Source organism: Gasterosteus aculeatus, chromosome 18 (genome assembly GCF_964276395.1).
Source record: "Gasterosteus aculeatus chromosome 18, fGasAcu3.hap1.1, whole genome shotgun sequence".
Lineage (NCBI taxonomy): Eukaryota > Metazoa > Chordata > Actinopteri > Perciformes > Gasterosteidae > Gasterosteus > Gasterosteus aculeatus.
This window is the reverse complement of record NC_135706.1, coordinates 607,608-635,276: the sequence shown is the minus strand read 5'-3', so window position 1 is coordinate 635,276 and position 27,669 is coordinate 607,608. Positions and strand designations below refer to the sequence as shown.

The 27,669-nt window shown below is 43.0% G+C and overlaps 1 protein-coding gene across 2 annotated transcripts in view; it reads left to right on the top strand.

Annotated features, from left to right (window-relative positions):
• opn5 (opsin 5) overlaps nucleotides 1–27,427 on the top strand; it is a 32,449-nt gene extending 5,022 nt beyond the window's left edge. The window contains exons 2-7 of one of the 2 annotated variants that reach the window (XM_040161227.2): nucleotides 2,122–2,259; nucleotides 9,984–10,103; nucleotides 18,603–18,773; nucleotides 19,376–19,710; nucleotides 19,823–20,067; nucleotides 22,463–27,427. In XM_040161227.2, the coding sequence (XP_040017161.1) occupies nucleotides 2,136–2,259; nucleotides 9,984–10,103; nucleotides 18,603–18,773; nucleotides 19,376–19,710; nucleotides 19,823–20,067; nucleotides 22,463–22,529 (1,062 nt within the window). In that variant the 5' untranslated portion in view covers nucleotides 2,122–2,135 and the 3' untranslated portion in view covers nucleotides 22,530–27,427. Of the gene's footprint in view, nucleotides 1–2,121; nucleotides 2,260–9,983; nucleotides 10,104–18,602; nucleotides 18,774–19,375; nucleotides 19,711–19,822; nucleotides 20,068–22,202; nucleotides 22,431–22,462 lie in introns of those variants that run through there. The other variant, XM_078093885.1, reaches the window with a different exon arrangement.
• The last annotated feature ends 242 nt before the right edge of the window (nucleotides 27,428–27,669 follow it).

Sequence of the window (27,669 nt, the reverse complement as noted above, 5' to 3'; positions counted from 1 at the left end):
GCCAGAAATCCACACAGTGTTAAGAAAGATGATGACGGCGTATGTGACGGTATCGCTTTCTCAAGTAAACACATTCATTCATTGTCCCCGAAAAGGACGCACGAACAGCTGTTCGCCGCTCGCTGGAGACAACGTGTGGCAGCTGCAGTGTCACAGCTTCAGGGACTCTGACTGTATCTCAGATCGCCCGCCAAACAACGCGTTGTTGCTAAGTAACAACTTGTTGTGTCAGATTATCCAAGGAAGCCCCAAAGGTCCAAATGTCAGTGCTCCACAACACAGACGTGACTTTATGAATGAAACGTTCTGTCACAACGATGTTACGTATCATCACGCTTCTGTTAGTGGCTAAACGGACGTCCCTACTCGTGGTTATGAGGCGTATACCTGTGTATTACGTAGACACATAGTTGGTCCCCAAAATGTCTTTATTTAAAGCTTGGTTGTAGCGTTTTTCTTATTAAGTGCGGCCTGCTCAGCTGAGCCACACTCCTTGTAATCTCTCGGGCTTCTTTCCTTATTCTCTTCTGTACAAACGTTTGGCAAGCTTCTCCTCCCGCGCCATTGCTTGAAATTGTCTCAAAATGAGTTTGGACCGATTGGGAATCGTGTGCTATGACCTCGCTAAGAGAAATGACTTAAGGTTTTCCCAAAAATCCCCAAATGCCGAGTCAAATCGCTCCATTGGAATGAATGGACACCCAAGTTCTCAGCCCCAGTGCCTCGCTCTACTTTAACATAGTTAATGATTTAAAGCTTAAAAACGTGTGAAAAACGGTTTTATTGTCATCATAGTTTAAGATTTTGAAAACTGAAGAGTCTGTTTCTGCGCTTACAATGTGTGTTTGTGTGGAGAAGTCGGCTGGGATGGAGCGTGAAACAAACTGCCAGTAGAGACGCATTTATTGCCACACGCACATATAAATCTCATGCATTGTGTCTCGCACCATCTACTTATTCTTGGATTGGTACAATTGCAAGAACTTTGAGGTTCTAGATAAAAGCCCGTTTGTCCCTCTGGTGAGGCGTCACGATTACAGCGCAGGAAAGTCGGGTTCGAATCCCACTGCCTCTCTGCTGTTCTTTATTATTACAGCGAGGGGGGGGGTCATTACAGCGGGGGGGGGGTCATTACAGCGGGGGGGGGGGTCATTACAGCGGGGGGGGGGGTCATTACAGCGGGGGGGGGTCATTACAGCGAGGGGGGGGTCATTACAGCGGGGGGGGGGGGGTCATTACAGCGGGGGGGGGGTCATTACAGCGAGGGGGGGGGGTTATTACAGCGAGGGGGGGGTCATTACAGCGGGGGGGGGTTATTACAGCGAGGGGGGGGTCATTACAGCGAGGGGGGGTCATTACAGAGAGGGGGGGGTCATTACAGCGGGGGGCTTCACATCCCAGGGTTAGGGTTAGGGTTAAACTAAACTAAAGTTGTTTCATGAAATTCAGCCATGATGAATGATGAATTATTCACAGTTATCTGTGGCTCTTCAAGCCGTTGGCTACACGCTATCAGCCCGTTTAGTGCGTTTTAATGGAATGAATGTTACTTTGCTTTTTTTAATCTTTGATTGAGACCTTCAAATGAATCTTTAAATGTTTGTAGACACATTTTCTGACTTCATCAACCTAGAAAAATATAATTTAGTGTAATTGTCAATTTGTGATGACATTCTGAGAAGATGTGCAGCACTGATAGAAACTCAGAAGAGCAAGAAACAAGAAAGTGCAATTTCCTCAAATAAGCCAATTTAATATTTATAAGTAAAACTTAAGTCTTTTAGTCGAGTCTGAAGAGGCGTGTCTTTAGTTTGTGGCGAAGAAGTGAAGGCTCTCTTCCTGTGTGTGTGTGTGTGTGTGTGTGAATGTGTGAATGTGCGCGTGTGCGTGTGCGTGTGTGTGTGCGTGTGCGTGTGTGTGTGAATGTGTGTGCGTGTGTGTGTATGTGCGTGTGTGTGTGTGTGTGTGTGCGTGCAGTCCCACCTACGTCAGTAACCCACTCTGTACACCCCGATCCAGCAGGTGTGCACCGTGTTCACCTGCAGCTTGTGTGTGTGTGTGTGAATGGTTCTGAATTCACGGAGGCATCTCCGTTGTCTCACCCTTTTCTCTACTGCACAGGACATCGCCCACTTATGGAGAACGAGACGTGGACGCACCCTTCATACATCCCCCATTATCTCCTCCGCGGGGACCCTTTCGCTTCGAGACTGTCCAAGGAGGCGGATATCATTGCTGCCTTTTACATCTGTATCATAGGTCAGTCTGATTGCAAAGATTGCTTTTCTCATGGTAAATGTTTCATTTCACTATAAGTGATGTTGAGTGTTGATGCAATCATCCGTTTGTTCATATGTTGGATACTAAATATCTTACAGCGAGGGGCAGTAACTGTTTAAGCATCTCTTTGTACAATCAGAGAAGATCCATATTATCATTAGGCGATAGAGGGCTTGGCATTCAGTCAGTGAGCTGAGTTTCCTGACAAATTGGATAATCTAGATCTATTAGAAAATGTATAAAATCATTCGGAAATTTTCACAAAATACACAATTATTTTCATTCTTTTTACCAAGATTAGATTAGATTCAACTTTATTGTCATTGCACAGGGTACAAGTACTGAGGCAACGTTTAACATCCAACCAGAGTGCAAAATAGCAAATAGTGCAGAGTATGTGCATATGTAAAGTGTAATAGGTAGTAGTAGTAGTAGTAGTAATAACAAGTAGTAGTTATTTGCATCAAAACACACAATTCAAATGATGTGAAGGAAGCCTACAATGGCTCGGATAGTAATCCTCATTCTGCGACATGTACGTTTGGTGTTTGGGTCGAGTATGGGACACGTGCTGGTAGCAGAACCACATCATCGATGTATAGAAGTTGTTAATGGACAAACTCAGCATGAACAGCATCTTACAGGTTTCTTAGGAACAATGAGGCTAATTAATGTGAAGAAATTCAGGAAAACTGACAAATATAAAGCAATCTTTAACATTGAATTTGGAAATGAAAGGTGAGCCAGCATTTAGCGGAGTCTGTAGTAGGACTGTGACGAACCATTGTTTTCATAATGGACTATTTCTTATTGACCAGTGTACGAACGTGGAACCAAAGGCTACAACGTGTGGCCGTTTATTTCCATCCAATAACACCTCTTAACATTCACTTCCTGCTCCCCTTTTACCCCCCAGGTCACCCGGGTTACGCCCCTTTCTCTCGTGGATTAGGTTATTTTAGCCCCCTACAATAGCAAATTAAAATGATGACTCAAAATGTTAGAATTTGAACTTCATATGTAAGTCACCTATGCAAGTGACCAGAGGACGCTCTCTGTCCAGACGCCCTCCACCGGGGGTGGACGAGCCTCTGAAGGACTCGCTACTGTGATAATTCACCGATTTAACAGAACTGGAACAGCGTTAGAAAGCATCCTTACGCAGACCTCACGATAAGTTAACAAAGCTAGCGTTACTTTACTTTACTAAAACTTATCCATCTTGTGTTTTAAATGTTCCCGCGTTGCCGTGGTGATGCTGTGAAGCGACAACTCTGGTAGGTGCTGCGTTGCCCCGTCTGGTTCGGTTCGCTGATGAAACACTCCCAGACTTTTCGGCCCCCCCACGTTCAACATGTTAAACTTTTCCTTGGTGTATGTAGACAACGGAAGCGATAGCGCCCCCAGCACCTCCTGTAGTGTATTGCAATGCAAAATAGAGAGGCAACCGTATTATTTGTACGAGTTCTGAACATGTGGCAGGGTGAATGAACTGGCTGCATTATTAAGCCATTCATAGATCTCATAGATCCTGGCTGCTGCCTGCTCACAGTCACAGGGAAGAAAATCCAACTGAAAATAGCAGCACGGCTACAAAATTAGAGATGCTGCGTGTTAGCTCAGCCCAGTGTTTCTACTGTTTAAAGTCAAATAGTGGTGACATCCATCCTCTTGGTTATAAGCCAATAGAACACACAGTTAAGCAGATATCTAGGTGGCCAGGGTGGAGTCAAGAGACTCATGGCGTGGATGTGGATGTCTCTGGAGTCATTATACCCATTGTTGTTTCCGCTATTGTGTGCCAATTTTTTTCAATTTCCAATTGCCTCTTCAAGACACAATGTCTGATCCCGAGGGATTCAAAAATTGGGGGGGAATTTGATGAATTTTCTATTATTTCAAATTCCCCTTTTATTTTTTTTCACTCTAAAGAATATTCTTCCCACAGACCTGTAAAGGTAGTTGTTTGCCGAGTCTACAGTCGGCATGGTAGAGTCGATAGCAGACGCACACCTGATTCCCACTCCTTTAAAAAACACAAACACACACACACACACACACACACAGAGAAAGAGAGAGAATTTATTATCCTGTTACAGTGCATCATATGAGTGCACGGGAATTTTGAGGCGCACAATGTTCCCATTGTACTATTCAGCGATATAATTCCTCAATTCCTTAGAAGAGCCCTCACAAATCATTCATATGAATAAGGTTTATTCAGCAGTAAAAAGAAATGTACGCAACTCAATCGGAGTGAATTGGAAGCAGCTGACAGGGCGTTGGGGTTATGACTGAAAGCTCAGTAGCTTAATATTAACTTTATTTTTGATTTTGAAAAACTGGGATAAGAGAAAATGATAAGTGAATTATTTTTCCCTTTTGTTGTTTGGCTGCTCAGTGGACAGATTGTCGTATTGATAGCGCTGTACTACTGAAGCTCAATTCAATTCAATTCAAAATTACAAATTTGCCTCAGAGGGCTTTACAATCTGTACACATACACAAACACAAACATCTGTCCCGAAACCCACATCCCCCACACATCGGCACAGGAAAAACTCCCCCAAAAAACCAAAGAGGGAAGAAACCTCAAGGAGAAAGTCAGAGGAGGATCCCAGGAATGAAGCTGTCAGATAATGCTACAGGATCCACTGCAACCGTCACTTGTTCTTCTCAGTGTTTCATCTGCTTTCTCCTCCTCCAGCACCTGTCTACATCTACCTACACCTCCCACCCTCACTTCCTTTACACCTCTTTCACCCAATGTAGTGCTAGCCGTTGGTCACCTCCCACTGCCTAACCACATGACCTCTTGACCCCATACTGTATCACCGTATTCAGTCTGACCTCTTTGCCTTCCTTACCCACTTCATCAAAACCTCTTTGTCTTCACACCAAAAACGCAGCTCATAGGAACCCGATTTTAAAACAACTCATATAAATACAATGTCCTAGCACTCCTGTCACAAAAATGTGAATCATGAAAATAAGACGCATGTGAACACAATGCAAATTGGAAAAACCTACCATCAGTACCATCAGCGCCTGCTGCAGGTTAGGCAAGGTGAGTCCGGGATTTGGGGCAACCCTTGCGCAATGCCTTTAAGTAGTAGCTTGATGCTAATGTGTGAGAACAGGTTTGGGAACTCTGGATCATAGCATGTAATGTTGAACTGGATGCAGGCAAGCAAACCACGGATATAGGGAGGATTGAAATGCCTCACATCGGTGCAGTAACAAATAAATGCACACACCTTTTTTATGGAAACGGGTTGAACCGCCATGCTAACGGACAGACAAAACATGGCGAATGTACGGCAAGCAAAATTGTACGCTTTCCTCATACACTAACCCGGGCGGGGATAATGAAGTTGTTGGTGATACGGGACCACGTGATACTTCTCATGAAGGGCAGAGGAGCGGCCTTGGTTGACAATGTCCACCACTGCCTGGTTGTCGCACATGATGGACATGCGCTTGCTAATCTATCACCAGAAAGTCATCCAGCAGGTGCAGTATGGACGGGACTTTAGCCCTGATCAGCAGGATCAAACAGGGCGCTTGCGACATCTTTATTGAATATGCAGGGACTGCTCCTGCACCCAAATGTCAACCGTACAGCAAGACAGAATTTCGCCTCCCACCGGATTCCGAAGAGATGCCATTGAGCCGGGTGTATGGGCACTATTTTAAACGCATCTTTTATATACACTTTTGACAGCCATGCACCTTGTCCAGCCAGTTTAATCAAATTGATGGTGTTGTCAAGGAAAGCATAATGGAGGGAGAATAGCTCCGGGGGAATAAGGCTGTTGATGCTTGGAATTGTGCCAGAGCGTGGGACAGACAGATCAAAAATGAATCTCTCATGAATATTTGCCCGTGGCAATGCCTACTGGGCTGGTACAAAACATAGAAAATGGCGCCGGCTTGGAGCCGCCGGCGATGTGCTTCCTCCTTACGTCTTCCTTGATTAACCTGGCAACAGTCGCTGGCTCTTTCACTGCTGATCGCAGGTTCTTTGCTATGTATGTTGTGTGTCGCCCTCTGATGGGGTTCCTGTAGTAGCTTCGCTAGCAGTCGCCCTCTGATGGGGTTCCTGTAGTAGCTTCGCTAGCAGTCGCCCTCTGATGGGGTTGGTGTAGTAGCTTCGCTAGCAGTCGCCCTCTGATGGGGTTCCTGTAGTAGCTTCGCTAGCAGTCGCCCTCTGATGGGGTTCCTGTAGTAGCTTCGCTAGCAGTCGCCCTCTGATGGGGTTCCTGTAGTGGCTTCGCTAGCAGTCGCCCTCTGATGGGGTTGGTGTAGTAGCTTCGCTAGCAGTCGCCCTCTGATGGGGTTGGTGTAGTAGCTTCGCTAGCAGTCGCCCTCTGATGGGGTTCCTGTAGTAGCTTCGCTAGCAGTCGCCCTCTGATGGGGTTCCTGTAGTAGCTTCGCTAGCAGTCGCCCTCTGATGGGGTTTCTGTAGTAGCTTCGCTAGCAGTCGCCCTCTGATGGGGTTCCTGTAGTAGCTTCGCTAGCAGTCGCCCTCTGATGGGGTTGGTGTAGTAGCTTCGCTATCAGTCGCCCTCTGATGGGGTTGGTGTAGTAGCTTCGCTAGCAGTCGCCCTCTGATGGGGTTGGTGTAGTAGCTTCGCTAGCAGTCGCCCTCTGATGGGGTTTCTGTAGTAGCTTCGCTAGCAGTCGCCCTCTGATGGGGTTGGTGTAGTAGCTTCGCTAGCAGTCGCCCTCTGATGGGGTTCCTGTAGTAGCTTCGCTAGCAGTCGCCCTCTGATGGGGTTCCTGTAGTAGCTTCGCTAGCAGTCGCCCTCTGATGGGGTTCCTGTAGTAGCTTCGCTAGCAGTCACCCTCTGATGGGGTTGGTGTAGTAGCTTCGCTAGCAGTCGCCCTCTGATGGGGTTGGTGTAGTAGCTTCGCTAGCAGTCGCCCTCTGATGGGGTTGGTGTAGTAGCTTCGCTAGCAGTCGCCCTCTGATGGGGTTCCTGTAGTAGCTTCGCTAGCAGTCGCCCTCTGATGGGGTTCCTGTAGTGGCTTCGCTAGCAGTCGCCCTCTGATGGGGTTCCTGTAGTGGCTTCGCTAGCAGTCGCCCTCTGATGGGGTTGGTGTAGTAGCTTCGCTAGCAGTCGCCCTCTGATGGGGTTGGTGTAGTAGCTTCGCTAGCAGTCGCCCTCTGATGGGGTTTCTGTAGTAGCTTCGCTAGCAGTCGCCCTCTGATGGGGTTCCTGTAGTAGCTTCGCTAGCAGTCGCCCTCTGATGGGGTTCCTGTAGTGGCTTCGCTAGCAGTCGCCCTCTGATGGGGTTGGTGTAGTAGCTTCGCTAGCAGTCGCCCTCTGATGGGGTTGGTGTAGTAGCTTCGCTAGCAGTCGCCCTCTGATGGGGTTTCTGTAGTAGCTTCGCTAGCAGTCGCCCTCTGATGGGGTTCCTGTAGTAGCTTCGCTAGCAGTCGCCCTCTGATGGGGTTGGTGTAGTAGCTTCGCTATCAGTCGCCCTCTGATGGGGTTTCTGTAGTAGCTTCGCTATCAGTCGCCCTCTGATGGGGTTCCTGTAGTAGCTTCGCTAGCAGTCGCCCTCTGATGGGGTTTCTGTAGTAGCTTCGCTAGCAGTCGCCCTCTGACGTTCCGCAGTCGTCTCATGTTGCTCCTCTAAAAGATTTATAACGTATCATTCTTGGTTCTAATTTTAAATAAGAATGCATTATGTTTGATGTAATGAAAAAAGTTAGCTAAATTGACAGCCAGAATCAGTCTGAATGTAAATATACACATTAATATAGAACTACCATGATTTACCTTAAAATAAAAATAAAATGGCTAAATTGTTAGTATGGACATGAACCTTTATATAATGGGATCATTAGCATTACTTTACTTGTTTTTAAATGTAAGAAAACAGTCAAATAAGAAAATGTAATTTGTAATTAGGATAATACTCAAATTTGCAGGTGTCATCTCTGAAATCTGACATATGAAATGTGGAATTGATTCAGGTCAACACATTGATGGGAACAATTTCCATAGTAAACAATTATTCGCTTTGAGGCCTTTCTGAATCGATTTGCAATGTGGATCGTTTTATCTCACATTTCTACAATATGAAATAGTCAATATAAACGCCAACAGAACATATCCAATTGCTTTTGTTATTTATTCTGCCAATCTTCTATTTTTCTCTCATTTATTCATATTGAAAAATGAATCAAACTGTTCTAATTAAAGTTATTTCTAAAAATGTAAATTATAAATGGTTTGTAAGTATCAATGGACTGCTTATGTGAGATTTTTGTCTCCCCCGTTTTAATTTATGTACAGTATGTATGTGTAACTACGTGACACACCTTTCCCCTCCAGTCATCTTTCCCCCCACATATGTATCTTATTGACAGCTGTCCTCTGAGTTGTTCATCCATACAGGCCGGTTTGCTTAAATATGTTTAGGGATAGTTCCCTACCGTACCAAATGCAAACCTATTCCTTTGAGTTGTAGCAGTTCTCTTCTTGTGTGAGGCATTGTGGGGGATGTGTATATTGAGATTATGCACATGCATTTTCTCTGTGCTCTAAACCCACTGGCCTGTATTGTATCTGCACTTAACAGGTTGTTTTTCATGTCTTTGACGTGTGTGTCTGTCTTTACATGTCAGCCAGCCTCCCCAGCATTGCTCTATTATGAATTTTTATTGGCTGAACCTTAATAGTTTGAAGGGAGTGAAAAATGATTTAGCAGATTTAGCATGGCTCAAACCAAATAAGGCAAACAAGGAAATGCAGTTGGGTTTCTTGTTGTTTCATGATGGGTTTCTCTTTAATCTGAGAATGTTTCTCGAGACAAGATTACGTACATTGTGATTTTAACAAAATGCTTGTATTTTTTCTTTTTTAATTTAGTACTGTTTTTCCAGCATAAAGATTTTCCCACGCCGTTATTTTAGTTAAATTGGTCTCTTGATTAAATTCATCTAGGGATTATATCCTGTACCTGCCTTATTTATGAGCTTCTCCGCATGATTTTTGTATTGCATTGACTTGTAAAACACTCATTTAATAGCATCGTTGCGCAATATGAATTTTCAAATATGAACCAATATCAATTTTGCCCATTTTTCCTTCATTTTGTAACATTTGGTGATTATCTGCTACATGTAATGATGATGACCCTCGACACAATATGTAGGGGTGCAGATTGTAGTCATAACAATGTCAATGCCACAGGAATTAAGTAATAAATATCGTCATTTATAAATATAATTATAACACTTTAAGGTTTTTTAATGAATCAGTGATTCATTTAAAAAGATAGTAGAAAATGACAACAGGATGAAGAGATCCATATTTTGGTTGGGTATTATCCCATTTAAATAAAATAATAATAATAAAATAATAAAAGTGCCCTTTTGAATTATATATTACAAAATCTGAGCAAATGAAATACTGCTTTTAAGCCATTTATCGTCCAGTGCAGAATATTATTTTGAAATGTGGGTGTTATTATATGATGTGAAAATGTAGTATTATGTTCACATAATGCGATGTTGTTACATGATGTGTTGTGCTGTTTTATGTAACAGCCAAACTATCAAATATGCATATATGATAATGTCTCTATCACAAACGTTCCTTCCTACAGCAGCATTCCTGTTTACAGTACGTAAGGACAACCGAACAAAGTGCTGCTGAATAAAGTATCTCTCCCTCTCTCTTTAACAGGAATCATGTCTGCAACAGGAAATGGCTACGTCATTTATATGACCATCAAACGCAAATCCAAGCTGAAGCCCCCGGAGCTCATGACTGTCAATCTTGCCGTCTTCGACTTTGGGATATCAGGTACCGGCTTCTGTGTGCGCAAGAATAATAAATGCGAGAAAGAACGACGGAGACGTCTAAGATCCTTTAGCATGACCAAACCTTAGAAATAAAACAACATTATTTATTATTTATTTTATTTTACACCCTGCTCCTCACAGGTTAATCTGATGATCACTCAGTTTCATGCTTCACTGTGAATATAAGAATCCGATAATCGGTGGTGAGATGGAGCATCGCCAAAGTTGATCCTTCGCCAAGAACAACTAAACTGTTGTAACTCTACTGGACATCATCGGATTCTTTCCAATTTACACATGTTTGAAGAGACTCTGGGCCTGAAGAGATGTAAAGTAGAATCAAGTCATAGCGCCACCTACTGGTAACAGCAATTTTCTAGTATCCAGTAAAAAACGAAGGTGGCATTTGGAGAGGCTTTAATTTGTTAAATGGTACATGAGAAAGTCCTGGTTATCACCGAGTGACACCTTGGGGATGCGTACGCTCTGCCTAAAGTGGAAATACTGTGTAACTATTGATTCCTTTTAAATCTAATCTGAAATTGACCAAATGTAGTTTTGTGATTGACATTTTGGCTCATTTATGGTATTTTGAGAGGCTTTCATTTTGGAATGGTACATCGGAATGTCCTGGTTATCCCTGAGTGACACCATGGAGATGTCTACTCTGGATCTACTGTGTAACTATTGATAGTTTCCTTTTTAATATAATCTCGAATTGGTCAGAAGTAGTCTCGTGAAGGAAATTGGCTCATGTATGGTATTTTGAGAGAATGTCCTGGTCATCTCTGAGCGACACCTAGGGGATGTGTACTATCGATCTGAAGTGAAGTTATGGAACTATCGATAGCTTCCATCTGAAATTGCTTAGACGGCTGGTGAATGAGATTTAACAGAAAGTTTGGACATTTCGCGTCGCTCCACACGGTTAATGACGACTGACTCTCGGACGCTCTGTGCGACGGCCGCAGGAGTTCTTGGCTGCGTTTCCAGCGAGGACCCGTCCAACGCTGCGTGCAGCTTTAATCGTTAATGTTATTTTAAAGATAAAACTACACACATTTTTAACTACGTTCAAATATTTTGTCGCATTAATCTCGGCCACCACATTAATCGCATAGATTAACACGCTTATGTAGACAGCCCTAATAATTAGTTATAATAATTCAACAGCATGCAATTCATCATATCAACATGCTCACAATGACAATGCTAACATTTACGATTGTATTGTTGAATACATTGCATTCATACATCTGGTTGTTGAGGGTTGAAATGTGTTCCTAAACCAAGTTTACTTAGACTAATTGAAATTTGACTAATTTAAATATGACTCATTGCCGGATAAGAATTCAGGAGCTCATTAAGGCTTTTACATGTTATGTCATGATCCATCCTCTCGGTCTCCAAAACACATGGGTCCTTCAGATAAAACCATCATTCACAGGAGGAAGGGCTTGGTCCCCCAACATTTCTTGCTCCCTCCATTTGGACAATCTTGGGTAATGTTTTAATCCGTCTGTTAACCAGCAAACATTTTGTGTATAACCATTCATTCATGAGTGCTACAAGGGCATGCAGTGTAACAAGTTAGGTAGACTCTGCAGTGAATCACCAAAGAGTCAATACCAGCTGACCCATGATGCTTGCAAGTTTCATTTTTGTAATATGTAAAGTTTTTGGAGCCCAGTTAGTCTTGAGTCTGAATAAATGAGTTCCATTGAAACGAATGAGAAAGAGGTCATCTTGCTCTAGGGGCTTTTTCAATACAATGCAAGCGCAACAGCAGAAACCACGAGGCGCAGATAATCCATCTCAAGTTCCACCTACAATTGTTCCCTGTCAAGTAAAAAGAAAAACATGACAAATAAATGGTTGTATTGTATTTAATTGTGACACAGCAGCACAAACTGTAAATCCCCGTAATGACTTGGAGCACATTTCTTCTGTAAATGCATGCATTATTCGTCCTCTGATCTGACGCTGTACATCCGGTCCGTTTGGAGTCGGGTGTTGGCGTGCATCAGTGTGGGATATTGACCCGGTAGTGACCCACTCTGCAGAAAGCAGTCAACAAAGACTGTGTGTGTTCGGGAAGCGTAGTCTGCTTGTCAGCCCATGTGTTTATCTCGTGGTCAAACACGCAGCAGTCCTTGGCTGTTTTCTCAAACACATCCTTGTTAAGGCCTGTTGAGAAAAACTACAGACTTTTATTCCAAAATGGGTCAGTGCACCAGTTGTGTGTAAGCTGCCATTAAAGGTTGAAGCATCTCGTTACAACGATGACCAGAACCAGCCAGGACGTTCTGCAGTGAGTTTGAAGCACAAAGGCGAGGAGGCATAATGGAGTTTTACTACCACTGAATATGATGCAATCTCTAAAATTAAGTAAATAAATAAATAAAACGGTATAAAAAAGGTGACATTTCCCACCCTTAATACACAAACTAAGAGATAATAATACATGAATTTCTATGCAGATGGTTGTGCTGCTCCAACTAATGAAATACAAATAACATTTAATTAATGTTGGATATTAATGGCTACATTTCTTCCATGTCTACTCATACATTGGTGATATCACCTTGGATACTGGAGGCTTTAAAATGTGCACAAAACTCCATTGACATTGCTTCCTTCAAAGACAAAAAAATGTGAAGATGGACAAACCACATGGTTTTTAAGCAGTCGTGGTAATCCCAGAGAATTCCATAATTGGATTTGGATTTTTGTGGTCACGGTTTGATTCAGAATCTATTCCAAACCTTTTTTCGCCTATTGAGTACACTGAGGAGCGCTCCTCCACCACCGTGTGGGCACAGGCAGCTTCAAGCGCATTCACTGGGGTATTTCTCACAGACCTCGGTTTGATAACGTTATTTACAAACGCCAAAAATAAATCTAGTGTGATTGGATTCAGAAAGACTTTTTTGGTGTCACACAACCTTCAAGGTCTTTTTTAAACCACCTTAAACCAACTGTAGCTATTACCGCAAACATAACAGATGTTTATGAACAAGTTTCAGTATTAAAAGTGAATATTATGACATTTGCCATTTGAAATCTGACTAATCAACCTTTTCACAATTTTCACATTGGTAACAGATCACATGAGTATAGTTTGAATGAGGTCATGGATGTGTAGTGTCGGGGTCTCCGATCCCCCCGAGTCGGTTGATGAGAAGGATCGCAACACGTTGATCAATTAAAGTCAATAAGTTAACATGAGCAATTCTCCGCAGATATCTGGCTCTAACTATTGCTTATAATCAGGAGGTCCAACACACCAGCAGCACGTATCTCAGCGCTCGGTGTAATGGCGTCTCCATACACATGTGAAGGACATCCTCAGTGCCGGGTACGAGAAGCTGCAAAGCAGGTTGAGATAAGAACCCAGGTGAAGATGAGGTAACACACACTGCTCCTTTGAGAGCAAGTTAACTCCCTTCTTCAGACACAGCTGCACATGGAAACCTTAAATCTTTCTGCTTTTGCACGTCAGGGTCAAAAACAGACACTTGAGACACGGGTTTAGCACAAGAAAAACGTTACAACATATTTTACCATTTCATGCATCTCACAGTAGAAAGGCAGTGGTTTGTCAACACATGTAGCATAAGCTATAGCAGTGGTTCCCAACAGCGGGGCACCCCCCCTGTGAGGGGCGGAGAGAGAGTAGTGACCAGTGTAAAGATCAAATCACATGATAATCTTTGACAGCTGCAACAGGCGAGGCGATCATCACAACAACGGCACAAACCGTAAAAGGTACAAGCAGGAAGATAGAACAAGGCATATCTGTCTCTGGGCTTTACTGCCACTGTGGTCGGCCAACAAAACAGCCCCCGGTGTGTGAGGGTCTTAATATACTGCCTGCTGTCAGTGTGAAGCCCACTGAATTTACAAGACACTCTGAACCCCCCCCCCCCCCCCCTATCCACATAATCATGTGAACATAATCAGATGAAATAATATGATCCTGCTGTTAACTGAGAGGGTGCGCCGGATCAAACCCTGGCCGCTCCATGTCCCGTGTCCAAGTGTCCCTGAGCAAGACGACTCACAACAACAAGGCAAAATGTAAGAACCATGGGTTAAAAATACAGTGTAAGTTGCTTTTGTAATGTAATGTTTGGAAAGATGTTCCTTGCAATAATTAAGTTCATTAATTATTCGGGGGTGACGTGGAGTGGACGCTACATCCAACGCCGGGGGGGTGGCGCAGACGATGAGGTCAACAAGGGTGAGACGCTACGGCCGATGGGGGGGGCCACCTACTGTTGGGGGGGTTGAAGAGGACCCAACGTATTACATTAATTTAATATGAAATGTAAAGTATATTTTTTCTTGTATGGTGCCAACAAATTCATTCATACCACATTTGGTTTTTCTTTCTTTCATTGAACCGGTTCAGTACTTGACATCCATATTTTTCCCTTCCTACATTACAGGTCATTTAGCTGACGCTTTTATCCAAAGCGTTTTACACTGCATTTTGAACCCATGGCATTTACATTTTTGTTGGGGGAGCAATTAGGGGTTGGGTGTCTTGCTCAGGGACACATGGAGCAACTGGGGCTTGAAACACCAACCTTGTGGTTCCCAGCGCACCCTCTCTACCCATGCGCCACCATCGACCCCCCTTAGTACTGGGAGCAGTGGACATTTATGTTGGATTACACGGGGAGCAGTTTGGGGGACTAGTGTCTTGCTCAAGGACTTCTCGGCAGTGGAGACAAACCTGCACCTCTCCAGCTACTATTCCATTCTTGTTCTTGAACAGCAGGTTTCAAAATCCTTGTGTACTGAGCTGCTGCTGCCCCACTCAAATATGTATTCCATGTTTGCATAAGTAACCCCTGTTCCCGCTGAAGTCTGCATATAGAGTGCTTGTTATTTTAAAGGCAGATCTTTTCAGTGAGATGATGAGATATTCTGCTTCCCCAGTGTCTTTGGACCGGCAGATGTTGGAGTCTTGTGTGTCCCTCAGTTAAATCTCCCTCGCATCCCTCTCTTTCAGCTTCTAGGTAGCAGTTTGTTTTTCAGAACTTATGGACACAATGTCCATGAATAGCACAAAGAATCCACACCATGTTTTGCAACTCATGTTTTCTTAGAATTATTAACACATGGCCCTTGGGAAACCATCCTAATTTGCTCTCATTGTTGCTCCACAACAGCAGGCTTTCTTTCTACAGACTACTTTGACTCTATGTTAGGATACAGACCCTATCCTCCCATGTTTTTATGTCTAAGTGACTAGAGGGGAAAAAATGGTACAATTTACGGCTACCAGTTGAGCCGCAGTCTCCTGGACAGGTTCAGCTACCAGATATGATGAGAAGTGCTAAACACTCTCGCCTAAGTGTCCTGGTTCTAGCTATCCAGATATTCATGGTAAAGGCTTTGCTTACCATGGAGGAGGGTCACCATTTTTGTAGAATAATTTGTACCCGGTCTCTCTCTGGAGAATTTCTCAATTTCAATCAAAATCTGTTTATGCTAATGTGTGCTCCCACCATAGCATAAAACCAAGGCTGACTTTAGAATGCATCACTGCTGCATTACACGCTACGGCCGACGGGGAGGTTGAAGAGGAACCAACGTGGCTCAGTCCGATTTTTTTTTTTTTTTGTGGAAAATTGGATGTGTGGGGGGAGTGCATGTCTAAAGACCGAAATGAATGACTGTCAAGCTCAATGCGGGACGCTTGAGAGCCCTGCTATAGTGGTTATAATAATTCAACTAAAACTGAAATAGAACAGAAACTTAACTGTACAAGAAATACAAAAGGAACAAATAACCAAAAATATATACTGATTAATCAACTGAACATAGTCCATGCGGCCAAAACCGTCATTCTTGTGTGTGTTCCATACTTGCTGACTGATCTAAACATAAGATCACCAATATTTTTAAACACCAGTGTTTATATTTTGGGGTATTTCCACCTTTTTGTCCATATTTCATCAAAAATGTTCTGTCCCGGGATTACTGTGACTGGAACCTCCATGAGTAATCAGCTCAGGGATTGGCTGAAGTCGCGACCGGAATCTCCTTGCCTCAGCAAGCCACACCCCCAAACTCATTTGCTGTTCCTGCCCATCACTACCTCCACGCGTAATGCCCCACCCTCTGGTCCTCTGGTCCCTGGCGCATACGGTGAAAGCTATTGGGAATGCTTTTACAACTCAACTGGCTGCAGCATTAATACAGCAAATGAATTACTGTAGGATTTTAAAATGAGTAAAAAACATCTCTTTATTCAGCTCAAATCAAGTAATCACAGGGTTGTTTTTTTTACCTTGTATAATACAATACCCTGATTGCTGTAATCCTCACTAATCCTCTCCTGGTTGACCTGTTCTCTCTTTAAGCCTTATAGTAGAGTTTAGGACATGGAGGGCTCTTCCTGATCATCTTGAAAATTATAATACACTAAATGATTAAAGTGTCTAAAACTGGCATTTGTATCTCGATTACATGTTACAGCCTTTTCAAGACCAAAGCGGTGATTAAAATGAACAGTTGTAGCTGACAATAACCGTATAAGTTCCGGAAGCGTCCGTCCAGAGCAGATCCTGAACGGACAGTCTCCAGATCAAAATGAAAAACTTTCTAATTAACTTTCTGACATATTCCTTGATTCTAGTTTTTGGCCCCATTGGACCTAAACGATGCATTCACTGATTGATTGGGTTTGCCGTGTTTCCATCCACCACTTTGATCCGGAAGCTGTTGTCCTGACATCTATTCACCACATCACAAGGAAATCTCCCATGAATGATCATGGTTCCAAGAGGATGTGTTGCTACCTTTAAGCACTGCCACCGGGTCAATATTCTCGCTGCACCAAACACTTGTGTCAATTCTTATTTCAAACCGATGACCTATAGAGGACAAGTCCTCTTCTGGTTTGGAAACAGGTGCTCTTTGTCTCTCTACATGGCCCGCTCACCTTCTTTCATCCAGAGCACAATTAGTCAAATATACTCTGACAACAAACAGAAACGTTCCTGTCCAGTTAACTCGGATCCTGTCTAAAGAGATTGCAAAGAAAAGAACCGGTCGTCAACATCTCAAGTGGAGGAGTGGATGTATTGGAATTCTGGATTTGCTTTTGGGAAAGCAGGGGCCATGTTTTTCCCTTCCAGGGAATCTAATTAATCTAATAAAGGGTTTGGAGTCAACAAGTCTGGATGCTTTATTCCCCATGATATGCCAGGCAGTGGTAGCACATCTTCAGCAAAATGAATACAAGTAAAAGAAAACTCCTAAATGGATTAATCCCAAATTGAGTATTGAGGAAACTGAAGCTGAGTTAGACACCCACACACCAAACTGTTCATGCATTCTGGGGGGGAGAGGATCAGGTGCCAAATCTCAACTCCAGACATAATCTCTATGTACGCAGTAATCATTCCTACATGAGCTGGAAGACAAGTAACAACCATAATCGCCGTTTCAGTGGCCTGATTTGTGGAGTTTTTCTGCTCTTATGCCTTGGAATCAATTGGCCTCAAACCATGTGAGCGACCGTGTTCGTGCCCCGCTGGGTATTCTGTGATTCCAAGAAAGCATTTGACTCATCACATCATTGGCTCATGGTTATGCAAAGATGTCTTGAGGGGTTTCTGACATTAATCCCTTTTACGCCGCTCAGGCTGGGCACGCCACATGGCCCCTGGCTCGTCCAGCTTTCTGGGGAAAGGGTCCGCATCCGACACACACTAAAACAATCAGGGAGTCACTTAGCTTTGCTGCTGACACAGGAGCCTTGTGCTGAACTAATGAATCCTTGCTGTGTTCAAAGCGCATTCACAGGGTTCAGTCCCATGAAAATGTCTAAGCTACCATAGCATTCACACCTTGAGACAGGACGTAACCTTCCACAGAAGCTTTTCTGCAAGAACCGGTATAGCCTCACGCTCATCTCTTTTCTCCTATTTTAATTATTACGTTGTCCCAATATAATAATGTGCATGCAAACCATAATATTAAAAACCTAAAGATCTCTTGAATCCTTAATTAACAGTCTAGAGTCTCTGTGTTGAAGAAAAGGTTGTGTACATGGGGAGTGGTAGTGAATAATAATTTGATTTTATCATCTAATGTTCGGTTCTTTAAGAATCTCCCCACCGAACGGGGCATCAGGAGAGGACACGTTGGTATAACTGGTGGTAGGTTTTTATTTGGCTGAATGATTTCACCGAACAGCCGATTTGTCCACATAGCAGGTTATAGTTTACCGGTGGCGCATCTCTCCTGACGGGACAACCGCTCAATAATCGGTTCCCCTTCTAGCCGTTGATTGGCCGTGCTTTGATCACGTGAACCTCCCACTTGTTGCTGCCCAACACCTGTGACGTAGTAAACGCTACACCTAATCTTGGTCCATTCACTCAACCTGTTCTCCTTTCTTTGTCTTCCCCTTCATCTCTTTCTCTGACCCCAATTCCAATCCTCTTTTTCTACTTGTCTTCCGTCCCTCCTCCTTCAGTGACAGGAAAGCCCTTTTTTGTTGTATCTAGTTTCGCCCACCGCTGGTTGTTTGGCTGGGAGGGTTGTCGTTTCTACGGCTGGGCGGGATTCTTCTTCGGTTGCGGGAGCCTCATCACCATGACCGTGGTCAGTCTGGACCGGTACCTGAAGATCTGTCATCTCAGATACGGTACGTCTTATAAACATTTGAATTATATGCACACCTGCCCTCCTCGATTTGAATACAGATTAGTAGTCACACCATAGATCCAAACCCACAACTTCAAAATTGATTCCTAAATATTGTGTAATTGTTGCCTAGTAAAATAATTCATAATTCCAGTACAAACCACAAATAAATCAATCCTTGAACCTTTATCCTGGAGCCCATGTGTGCACCCAGAATCCTTATGAGTGTCCCTGGACATGAATTACGGTTTAACAATCTGACATACTATTAATTATGTTTAATTAAATTCCTCATAGCAGTAACCACAAGCTATTAACAATTTAATGCGGTCTGTTCTTTTAAAAATTCCACATTTTGCACGATCATAGAAAGATAGCAGGGTAGACTGTGAATTAGCTTAGCTTGCTAATATGAGCATGGGTCACCACCAGACCTTCCTTTTTGTAATGTCAAGTTGGATGTAGTTGTTTATAGTTGCTCATGCAGCTTCACTCAAGAAAGCAGGTATAAATTTAAGCTAATTCAAAATGATTTTAACAAATATAATTACGTTTCTAACTTCTCCCTGTCTACTTGTCCATTGTCTTTCTCTACACTCTCAGGCACATGGCTGAAACGCCAGCACGCCTTTCTATGCCTGGTCTTTGTGTGGATGTATGCAGCTTTCTGGGCCACAATGCCCCTGGTGGGCTGGGGAAACTATGCCCCGGAGCCCTTCGGGACCTCCTGCACGTTGGACTGGTGGCTGGCACAGGCCTCCGTGTCCGGCCAGAGCTTCGTCGTGGCCATCCTGTTCTTCTGTCTCGTCCTCCCTGCAGGAATAATTGTCTTCTCCTACGTCATGATTATCTTCAAGGTGAAGTCGTCCGCAAAGGAGATTTCAAACTTTGACGCCCGCATCAAAAATAGCCACAACCTTGAGATAAAACTCACAAAGGTGGGTAGAAGGAGGAGAAGGAGGAGAAGAAGATGAGAAAAAGAGCTGGACAAAGAGAAAATAAGAAATGTGGTCATAGTAGAACAGACTATTTCTGTGTGTGTCCCATCAGGTGGCCATGCTGATCTGTGCAGGCTTCTTGATAGCCTGGATTCCTTATGCAGTTGTGTCGGTGGTGTCTGCGTTTGGAGAGCCAGACTCCGTGCCCATCTCTGTGTCTGTCATTCCCACACTGCTAGCCAAGTCCTCGGCCATGTACAACCCCATCATCTACCAGGTGCTGGACCTGAAAAATTCCTGCATGAAATCCTCCTGTTTCAAGGGCTTGAAGAAGCCGAGGCATTTCAGAAAGTCAAGGTAAATAGAGTCTTTTACTATTGATAACCATCAGTTCATTACCTATTGTGTGGCTAACAGCTTTCTACTAAGTTTGCATCCACTAGCCATTATAACCTGAATCTGCTGCTGCAGCTTCATCCACCAGCGTAACATCATCGATAATGTCTCTGTACAGTCAACCTTAGTTTAAACAATAGCAATCATGTGTTCATTAAAGGGGCATCACTTTCCGCAGCAGAATCACTGTCGACCGATTCTCTTAGAGTTCCATCGAGGTCAAAGTCACTCTCTCTGCAAGTTATGAATACAGCACTTCTAATCCATTATTGCTCACTGCCGAGGCGTCCGGTGAGCCCGCAGGGGGGGGGCCGACTTTGGTGCACCCCCCCGTCAACCGTAATGGTCTGGCCCGTAAGTGGGCTGCATCTGGCCCGCACCGGATTTGAGTTTGAGACCCCCGTTATTTTAGCTTACATTGTAATGTACCAATGTTGTCAAGGATGCGTGGGGGAGGCAGGACTCAAATGCAGACTTCTCGGAAAACAAAAGACTTTAATAATCAAAAGGCAAAAACACACAGGAACCAGCGGAAAACCAGCAGGCAGGAAACTACGAACATCCACGACGATCGACAATGACGCCACAAGTGACACAAGAGACACAAGAGACACATGGCTTAAATACACAAGGGAGGTGCAGGTGATTGGACACAGGTGGAAACTATTAGACGATCACAGGGGATGACGGGACAAGGCAGGAAGTGAGGTTACCCGGGGACACGAGTGGCAGAAAACTACAAAATAAGACAGGAAGTGAACCACACCGTGACAGATGTAGTATTTTCAGTTGGTGCATAATCGAGTCCTTAGCACGTTCAGACACAACCGTAAACAAGCTAAAAATCGCAGCATCCTGCAGGTATTCAATTGACGTAAATAGAACTTTACAGTGGTCAAAGGTCAATACTCAAACACATTACGAAATGCAGTGTAGCACCGCCTGTTCTTCTAGTTATGAGATATCAGATATTTAATGATTAATTAATTAATGAATTACTTCGATATATTTTAGGGTTGTGCACATTATGATGGAAGTAGGGTCCAAGTTGGCAGAAGTAAAGCCTAGTTTATGCTTCTGCGTTTTCAGAGCAAGGCAGACCCCCTCGCGTGTCCCTCGCGTGGCTTTTCACACCTCCTTGCGTGTGTCCACCCATTTTTCTAGGCTTGCCTCCTGCAGCAGCAGGCTGTGATTGGTCTCTGACTACGTCCTTTAGAGTCTCACGTCTCCGTTTTCACAGCACAATACGGCCGTTATTAAAAGGAAGAACGTTTACGAGAGAACGGATCAGATTGAAGAGCACTTGTACAAGCCGTCATTGGCGGACTATGAGGACGCCGGATGGCCTCTGATTCATGGAGGGAGATCTCCACAAACGAGGGGAACAAAGTCGTGGAGGAAAATACGGGACAAATGTGTCCTTGATGAAAAGCAGCAGTGTGGATGCACGGGGCAATAAAGTCTATGATACATAAATAAAGCAACCAGCGACTTCCACACACAAAGACGTGACTCTCTAGGTCGTCTTCAACAAAACACGTGACTCCACCTGTTGTTCTGGAGGTGAATCGCTCTGCAACACACGCAGGACTTTACAACCAGGAAGTGAAACCAGTGCGTCGACACGTAAAGACGCAGAAACACGCGGCAGCCTTAAGACTCACACGCAGAACCATCTTTTCCAACACAATAAATACTTTAATCAAGAAAACCAAGTTGCCTGGAGGCAAGTAGGCCTGATGCCAGAAAAACAACTGCACGATAAAGTCAAGAGATGACTAATACGTCACATTGGGGAACAGCAAATACACACAACCAGAAGCCATTTATTGCCACATATGTTACACATAGCAGAATTTGTCTTGATTGGTGAGATATAAGAATAAAATATGTACACGTTTCCATGACGAGAGAAACCGTGGATGAACTATTTGGGTCATTGGGGAATCAGAGTTCAAGAGACTGACTGATGACGGGAAGGAACTGTTTCTGTGGAGGTCTTGGTCCTGATGGTGGCGGGTTACAACCTGTTTAGCCCACCACAGAGAGAGATGCTGAGACACGTGTCCCCCGCATCACCTGCTGCTTCCTGTCAGACAGGAAGTCAGTGATCCACTTGCAGGTGGAGTCGGGCACGTGTCCCGCAGCAGAGACGGGATGATGGTGTTGAATCCGGAGCTGAAGTCCACAAACAGGATCCTGGTGTAGGTGCAGGTGATTGGACACAGGAGAGAACAATGAGGACAATCACAAGGGAGCAAAAATCATACAAGCCAACAAAAGACAGAATGTCGGCACAATTTGGATGGATTTTAGTGTAGAAAAAACTGAGCTTCTTGTTTCTATGTCCCTGCAGGTTCTACACCATCTCTGGCTCGGTAAAGGACAATACAACAGCCAAAGAAGCTCAAATCGAGATGTGACAGAAACTGTAGGCTGCGTGACCCTCTTGCCTCTCCTACTTGGGACGGTTTGCCTTGTCCCTTCCCCCCCTCGTGCCCACATTTGCCCAATCACACGCTGCCTGTCACCCGCTGTGAAATCTACCACAGCTCACTTTGGTTTCTTGGTGGTTCCTGGGTCTCGCTGCTTTATTTGTCACCCACGCTGGATCCCTGGTTGACAACCTCCACCCCTCCTTTCTCGGAGACACATCAAGCTCAAGCTCAAAGTTGAATTTTACTGTTTGTACAGGCTGTTGTTTTTTGTACTCCTTTACCTGGGGGCTTGTATACAGTCATCTGATAAAGCAAACACCTGCACACGACGAGACGTTGCGTGATGCTAATCAGTGGAACTCACACCTAGATGTGCACTTTAGTAGCAAGACTGTTCATTATGCATTGATGCCAGCTTGTTTTCTCTCTCTCTTTAAGGGACAACTGTGGTTGGTCCAGGGTTCATTTTCTTCTATCTATTTATTGTTGGTTTGTTGAGCAAAAATAACTATCTTTTTTTCCATGAATTGTTTGACATGTTGGTTCATGTTTATACGCTTGCCTGGAGTTGGAGAAGGAGATTGATACCACACGTGTGTGTCTGTGTGTCTAATTATGATGCTAGGACATCCTAGACAGGCAGAAATCACAGCATAATAAATGGTAATTAATGGACATCTGCAGGCTTATCTGTATCAAAAGCAAACAAATAATATAGTTCACAAATGAACATGTATCTTGATTTTTCAAGTCGTTTAGAAAAGGAAGAGAAGTCTCTTACAGAGTTGCTTGGTGTAGCTAGTAGAGACACATGAGAGTGTCGACCGATGTTGTTGATTCTCATCAGTGGGTATGATGCATGTCCAAGAGCCCAACGAGGGTGGGTCCGCTCTTCCCGTTTCATTGCAGCTATAATCTGTGTTAATACAACTTTAATACCTGTCTGTGGACAGATGTTGTTACTGTGACGGTATTGTCTGGATAATGAAGGACGGAATTGGGGGCCGGGGGGTAGTAAGTAGGCAAGGGGCTATTGGCCCACTTAACGCCCACGGCTTGATTCAACGCTGCAGATGGTTCCTATAGTTTGGATTTGCATTTGAATGATGTTATATCATTGAAATCTCAATATGTTTTAGTGGTAAAAGAATAATGTCACGCAGCAGCTTTAAGCTGATGGATTGACGCTTCCTACATTTATATGGATAGTTGGTTAATGTGCTTCTTCATCCAACTCATGACAAGAATGTGAATTAGTGCGTTTTCCAAAACCATTTAATTATTTTAAATTGACTTACTTTTGCACACACCTGGGATCTGATTTCTAAAACGTTTTATGTGGATTGATGTTCATGTAAACACTTTTCAGGAATGAAGACAAGCAATACTAAAAAAATGTAAACTCCTTTGTCCAGTTGTCATCATCTTGTGCACCTTCACTCCATGAATTATAAATTGTAAATTTAATACGTGCTACGTTGAGCTTTTTAAAATGTCATCCGGTGGAGAGGGAGAAGTTGGGAAATGGGGATTAATTATTGTCTGCTGACGTACACGAAGGCTGTCGAGTCGATAGTTCAACAGCGTTGGAGAAGAGGGTCAAAAAGAGAGCCTGCAGCTTCAGGGCCACAACCTCACATGTCGAAGTGAAGGAAAGCAGATATAGCACTTGTTAATAGAGCTTTCAGTAATGTGCCCCATGGAATATTCTCAATTTTGCTTCAGGTTAATCCGGGTTCATTTTGTGTGGAGACGTGATAGCATGACGCCCCAGGACACTAACTAACCCTTTCACTAAAGTGAAAACCCAGTGGCCAATTGCTGTTTTTCCTCAACAACGTCTGTGAACGAAGATGTCGTAAGTGTCTTCAGTTGACATTGGTATGGTCCCTGTGAACGTTACTTTTAAGGTTATGTTCAATTACAGGGTTTGTTATTTACGTCAATTGCAAACAAATTGTTTTTTTTAATCAATATCTGCAATTAGAAAGAAGTAAGGGAAAGAATGTTTCTAATAAGCCATATTTAATATATGTGTATGTAGTTAGTTCAGACAAGCGTATACTGCTTAACGAATCAAAAAGAATCGCATTCTTTAAAATGAAGAATATTGACTAAAATAGGTTTTATATATACATAAAGGTTTCGTAAACCACCACCGTGTGGTGGAGGGTTTGCACGTGTCCTGAACACCCAACTGGCCTCTGATACAGAAGGCACTATGTGGTTTTCTCCGGTATCCCTTTATGACACTTATCCCACAGGTTTAAATTCATCCAACAGGCGTACGCACCGCCTGTTTAGAAGTGGCCAATTGTGTCACTGTTGGTTTAGCAACAGCATACAATTGTCAACATTTGATAATGATAATCAGGCAATTATACCCAAATTCAATCAACCTTTTCTTCAGACACTTTAGAACCACCGTCACAAGAGCCTGTTCCACCCTAACAACAAGCCACCCCATACATCCACAACAAGGCACGCGTCAAGGCAGTCATGATAATGCTGCACACCCAGAGAGACACACTGGTCTATGACTTAGAAGTGTTTTTGCCTGATATCTCCATGTTTTGGGGATAGATACCCTGTGAGTGAATTTTTCATTAGGCAATTTCTGTGTGCCCTTATTTCTTCACCAGTAACATATATACTGATATTTTACACCAGAACACTCACTGTTGTTCCCCTTTATCCTGACAGGAAATAATTGTGCAGCTAGACAAAGTAGTTCCAGAGAAATTACATTTCTTGTCATCGGTATGCCATTTTCGGAGCAGAGGCCAAAAACAGCCTCCATAACCAATAACTTTGTAAAAATTTGCCAAAATTACATTAACCTTATTGAACAAAATCCACTCAAAGTAAAGCAATACAGCAGCAACACAGTAATGCTTCAGCTGCATTATCCCATTATGTCTTGTTGCCTTATGTATTGCTGCATACTTCCTCAATAATTGGTGATGTGCTAATAGAGATATTCATTGTTTTCTCTCTTGTGTCCTACTTTGGCGGGTCAAATATTGTCACGTGACTTGTCTGCGGGGTTGATGTGACATGTGAGCGTAGAATCAAAAAGGAAACTGATATTTAGTTTCCCAGTAAGCGGACTGGACTTTATACCTTGAATCAGGACGGATATACCTAATATTTATGCATATAGAAAGCATTGTAGCACTGGCTGGGGTGTGTTTGCTCTACAATAATAATCATAAGCATTCAATTTAAGCCTTAAAATTTCACACAACACATATTTGTGAGCTTGAACCGAGGGCGGCGTGGCCTTGCCTGTTGTTAGACGGCACTGATGCCCTTGTTTGGCAATAGACTGATTCTCAGGTATTGCTTTTTACTAGTTTGGGTCTGTAAACATTGGTGCCAAAAATGTGTTGCACATAAATACTAGTTAGTAATAGTTAGAGTTTATAATGTCAACTACTTTTACTATTGTTACCCATCTTTACACACGTAAACGCTATATTAAAACCACATTGTTTGGCCTCTGTACATCGATCCTGATTGATAAAAATCAATCACTACAGATACTATTAATCACAAATGAAATAGTATTACCCGATTCACTTATTTAAATGTGGAGTTTCTGGTTTATATATTAGAATTATGTAATCTGTTTTTACTCGGTGGTTTATGTCACCTAAAACTACTTAAAAAAAACGTAATACTGGAAATCAACAGAGAATCCCAAATGAAAATTCATTCAAAAATATATAACTCTGCATTTGTAACCTGTTTATTAAGACATCTTTCTTCAGTAGGAGCAAATAAGCTTAATTCTGAAGGCAACCGGTGACTATTGAAAGGTTTGTTTGTGGAATGTGGTCACAGCAAAAATAAAGAAGTAAAATGGTAGGAAATGTCTAGTGTACTGGGGAAAGGTTTATTCACCACAAGTTGTGGATGACTGAAGCAACACAACTGATAAACAAAGTCAAGCCAATAAACAATAACATGGAAATGTGCAAATAAAGCTGAAAACAGAATTATGTGCTCTGACAAACCAATACATCAAGACATTTTTGCCACTTGTAGTTCATACTTGGTCTCTTTGTAAATATTAGGTTGTTACATTGGAAATACTTTTCTAGTGTTGTAGATTTTATTTCATTGTTTGATTCCTTTTGGAAATCATTGTTTTTTCATTTGCCTGTTTCATTGACCCTAATCAGTGGTACTGTACAGGTGGAAAGACATAATCATGAATGATCCCCCATTTATTTATTTTAGTATTTGCCATCAGAGGTATGGGAAAATATATAAACTGTGCAAAATGCATGGATCTGCATGGAGTCCTGCCCCTACCAAACCCGATTGTGACAGCTGCCTACCAAAACAGTTTCATCAGGAGAGACTGCTGAACTTTTAACAATGATTTATTAAACAAGCATAAACATGTTATCCAGACGTAGGACAGACCAGGGCCGGGATGCCCCCTTTGGGAGTTCAGACACTGGTGGTGGCGGATCAGTCGCTCCGATCCTCTGATGTGCCGAGGTCTCCCAAACTACATTAAAGACAATAGCAAAAGCATATTCAATGAGCACCTTTGAATATTAGTGGCTATGTGCCAGGCCCCATGTGGCAGACATTTTTCTGCTAATTGTTTTGCCTGTAATTTAGGAGGGATACGACTTTTTCTGTTCACTGATTTTCACCAGTTACTTCTTGAATTGAAGAATTCTGTACTTGACTTCTGAGTAGGCAAAGTATGTTAGGCCCTTACGGCAGGAGTCTGTGGAGATATTATAATGTCTTTGTTAAACCTCATTGACTCTGTTGTACTGTTCATTGCTTCATTGCTCACTTTACCTCACGTGTACAAAAACCCTGGACCTCAGAGGAAATAAAACTGCTTTTGTCCAAAAGTACGTTGTGTTTTAGTTAAAAAAATGATTTTATTAAATTACGGTGCATATCTCACGTCTGCTCTCGTGAGTCAAAACCCTGTCAATCAATTCCCTCCAGATACTTTTTCTTTATAAATTTAGTTCTATTGTCCTCAATATTGAGATGTATCTACACATGTGCACCTTTTCCACCAACTGAAAACATATTCTGTAAGTATGCAAGTTATTAGTTAATGTGTTAGTAACAATAAAGTGTAATA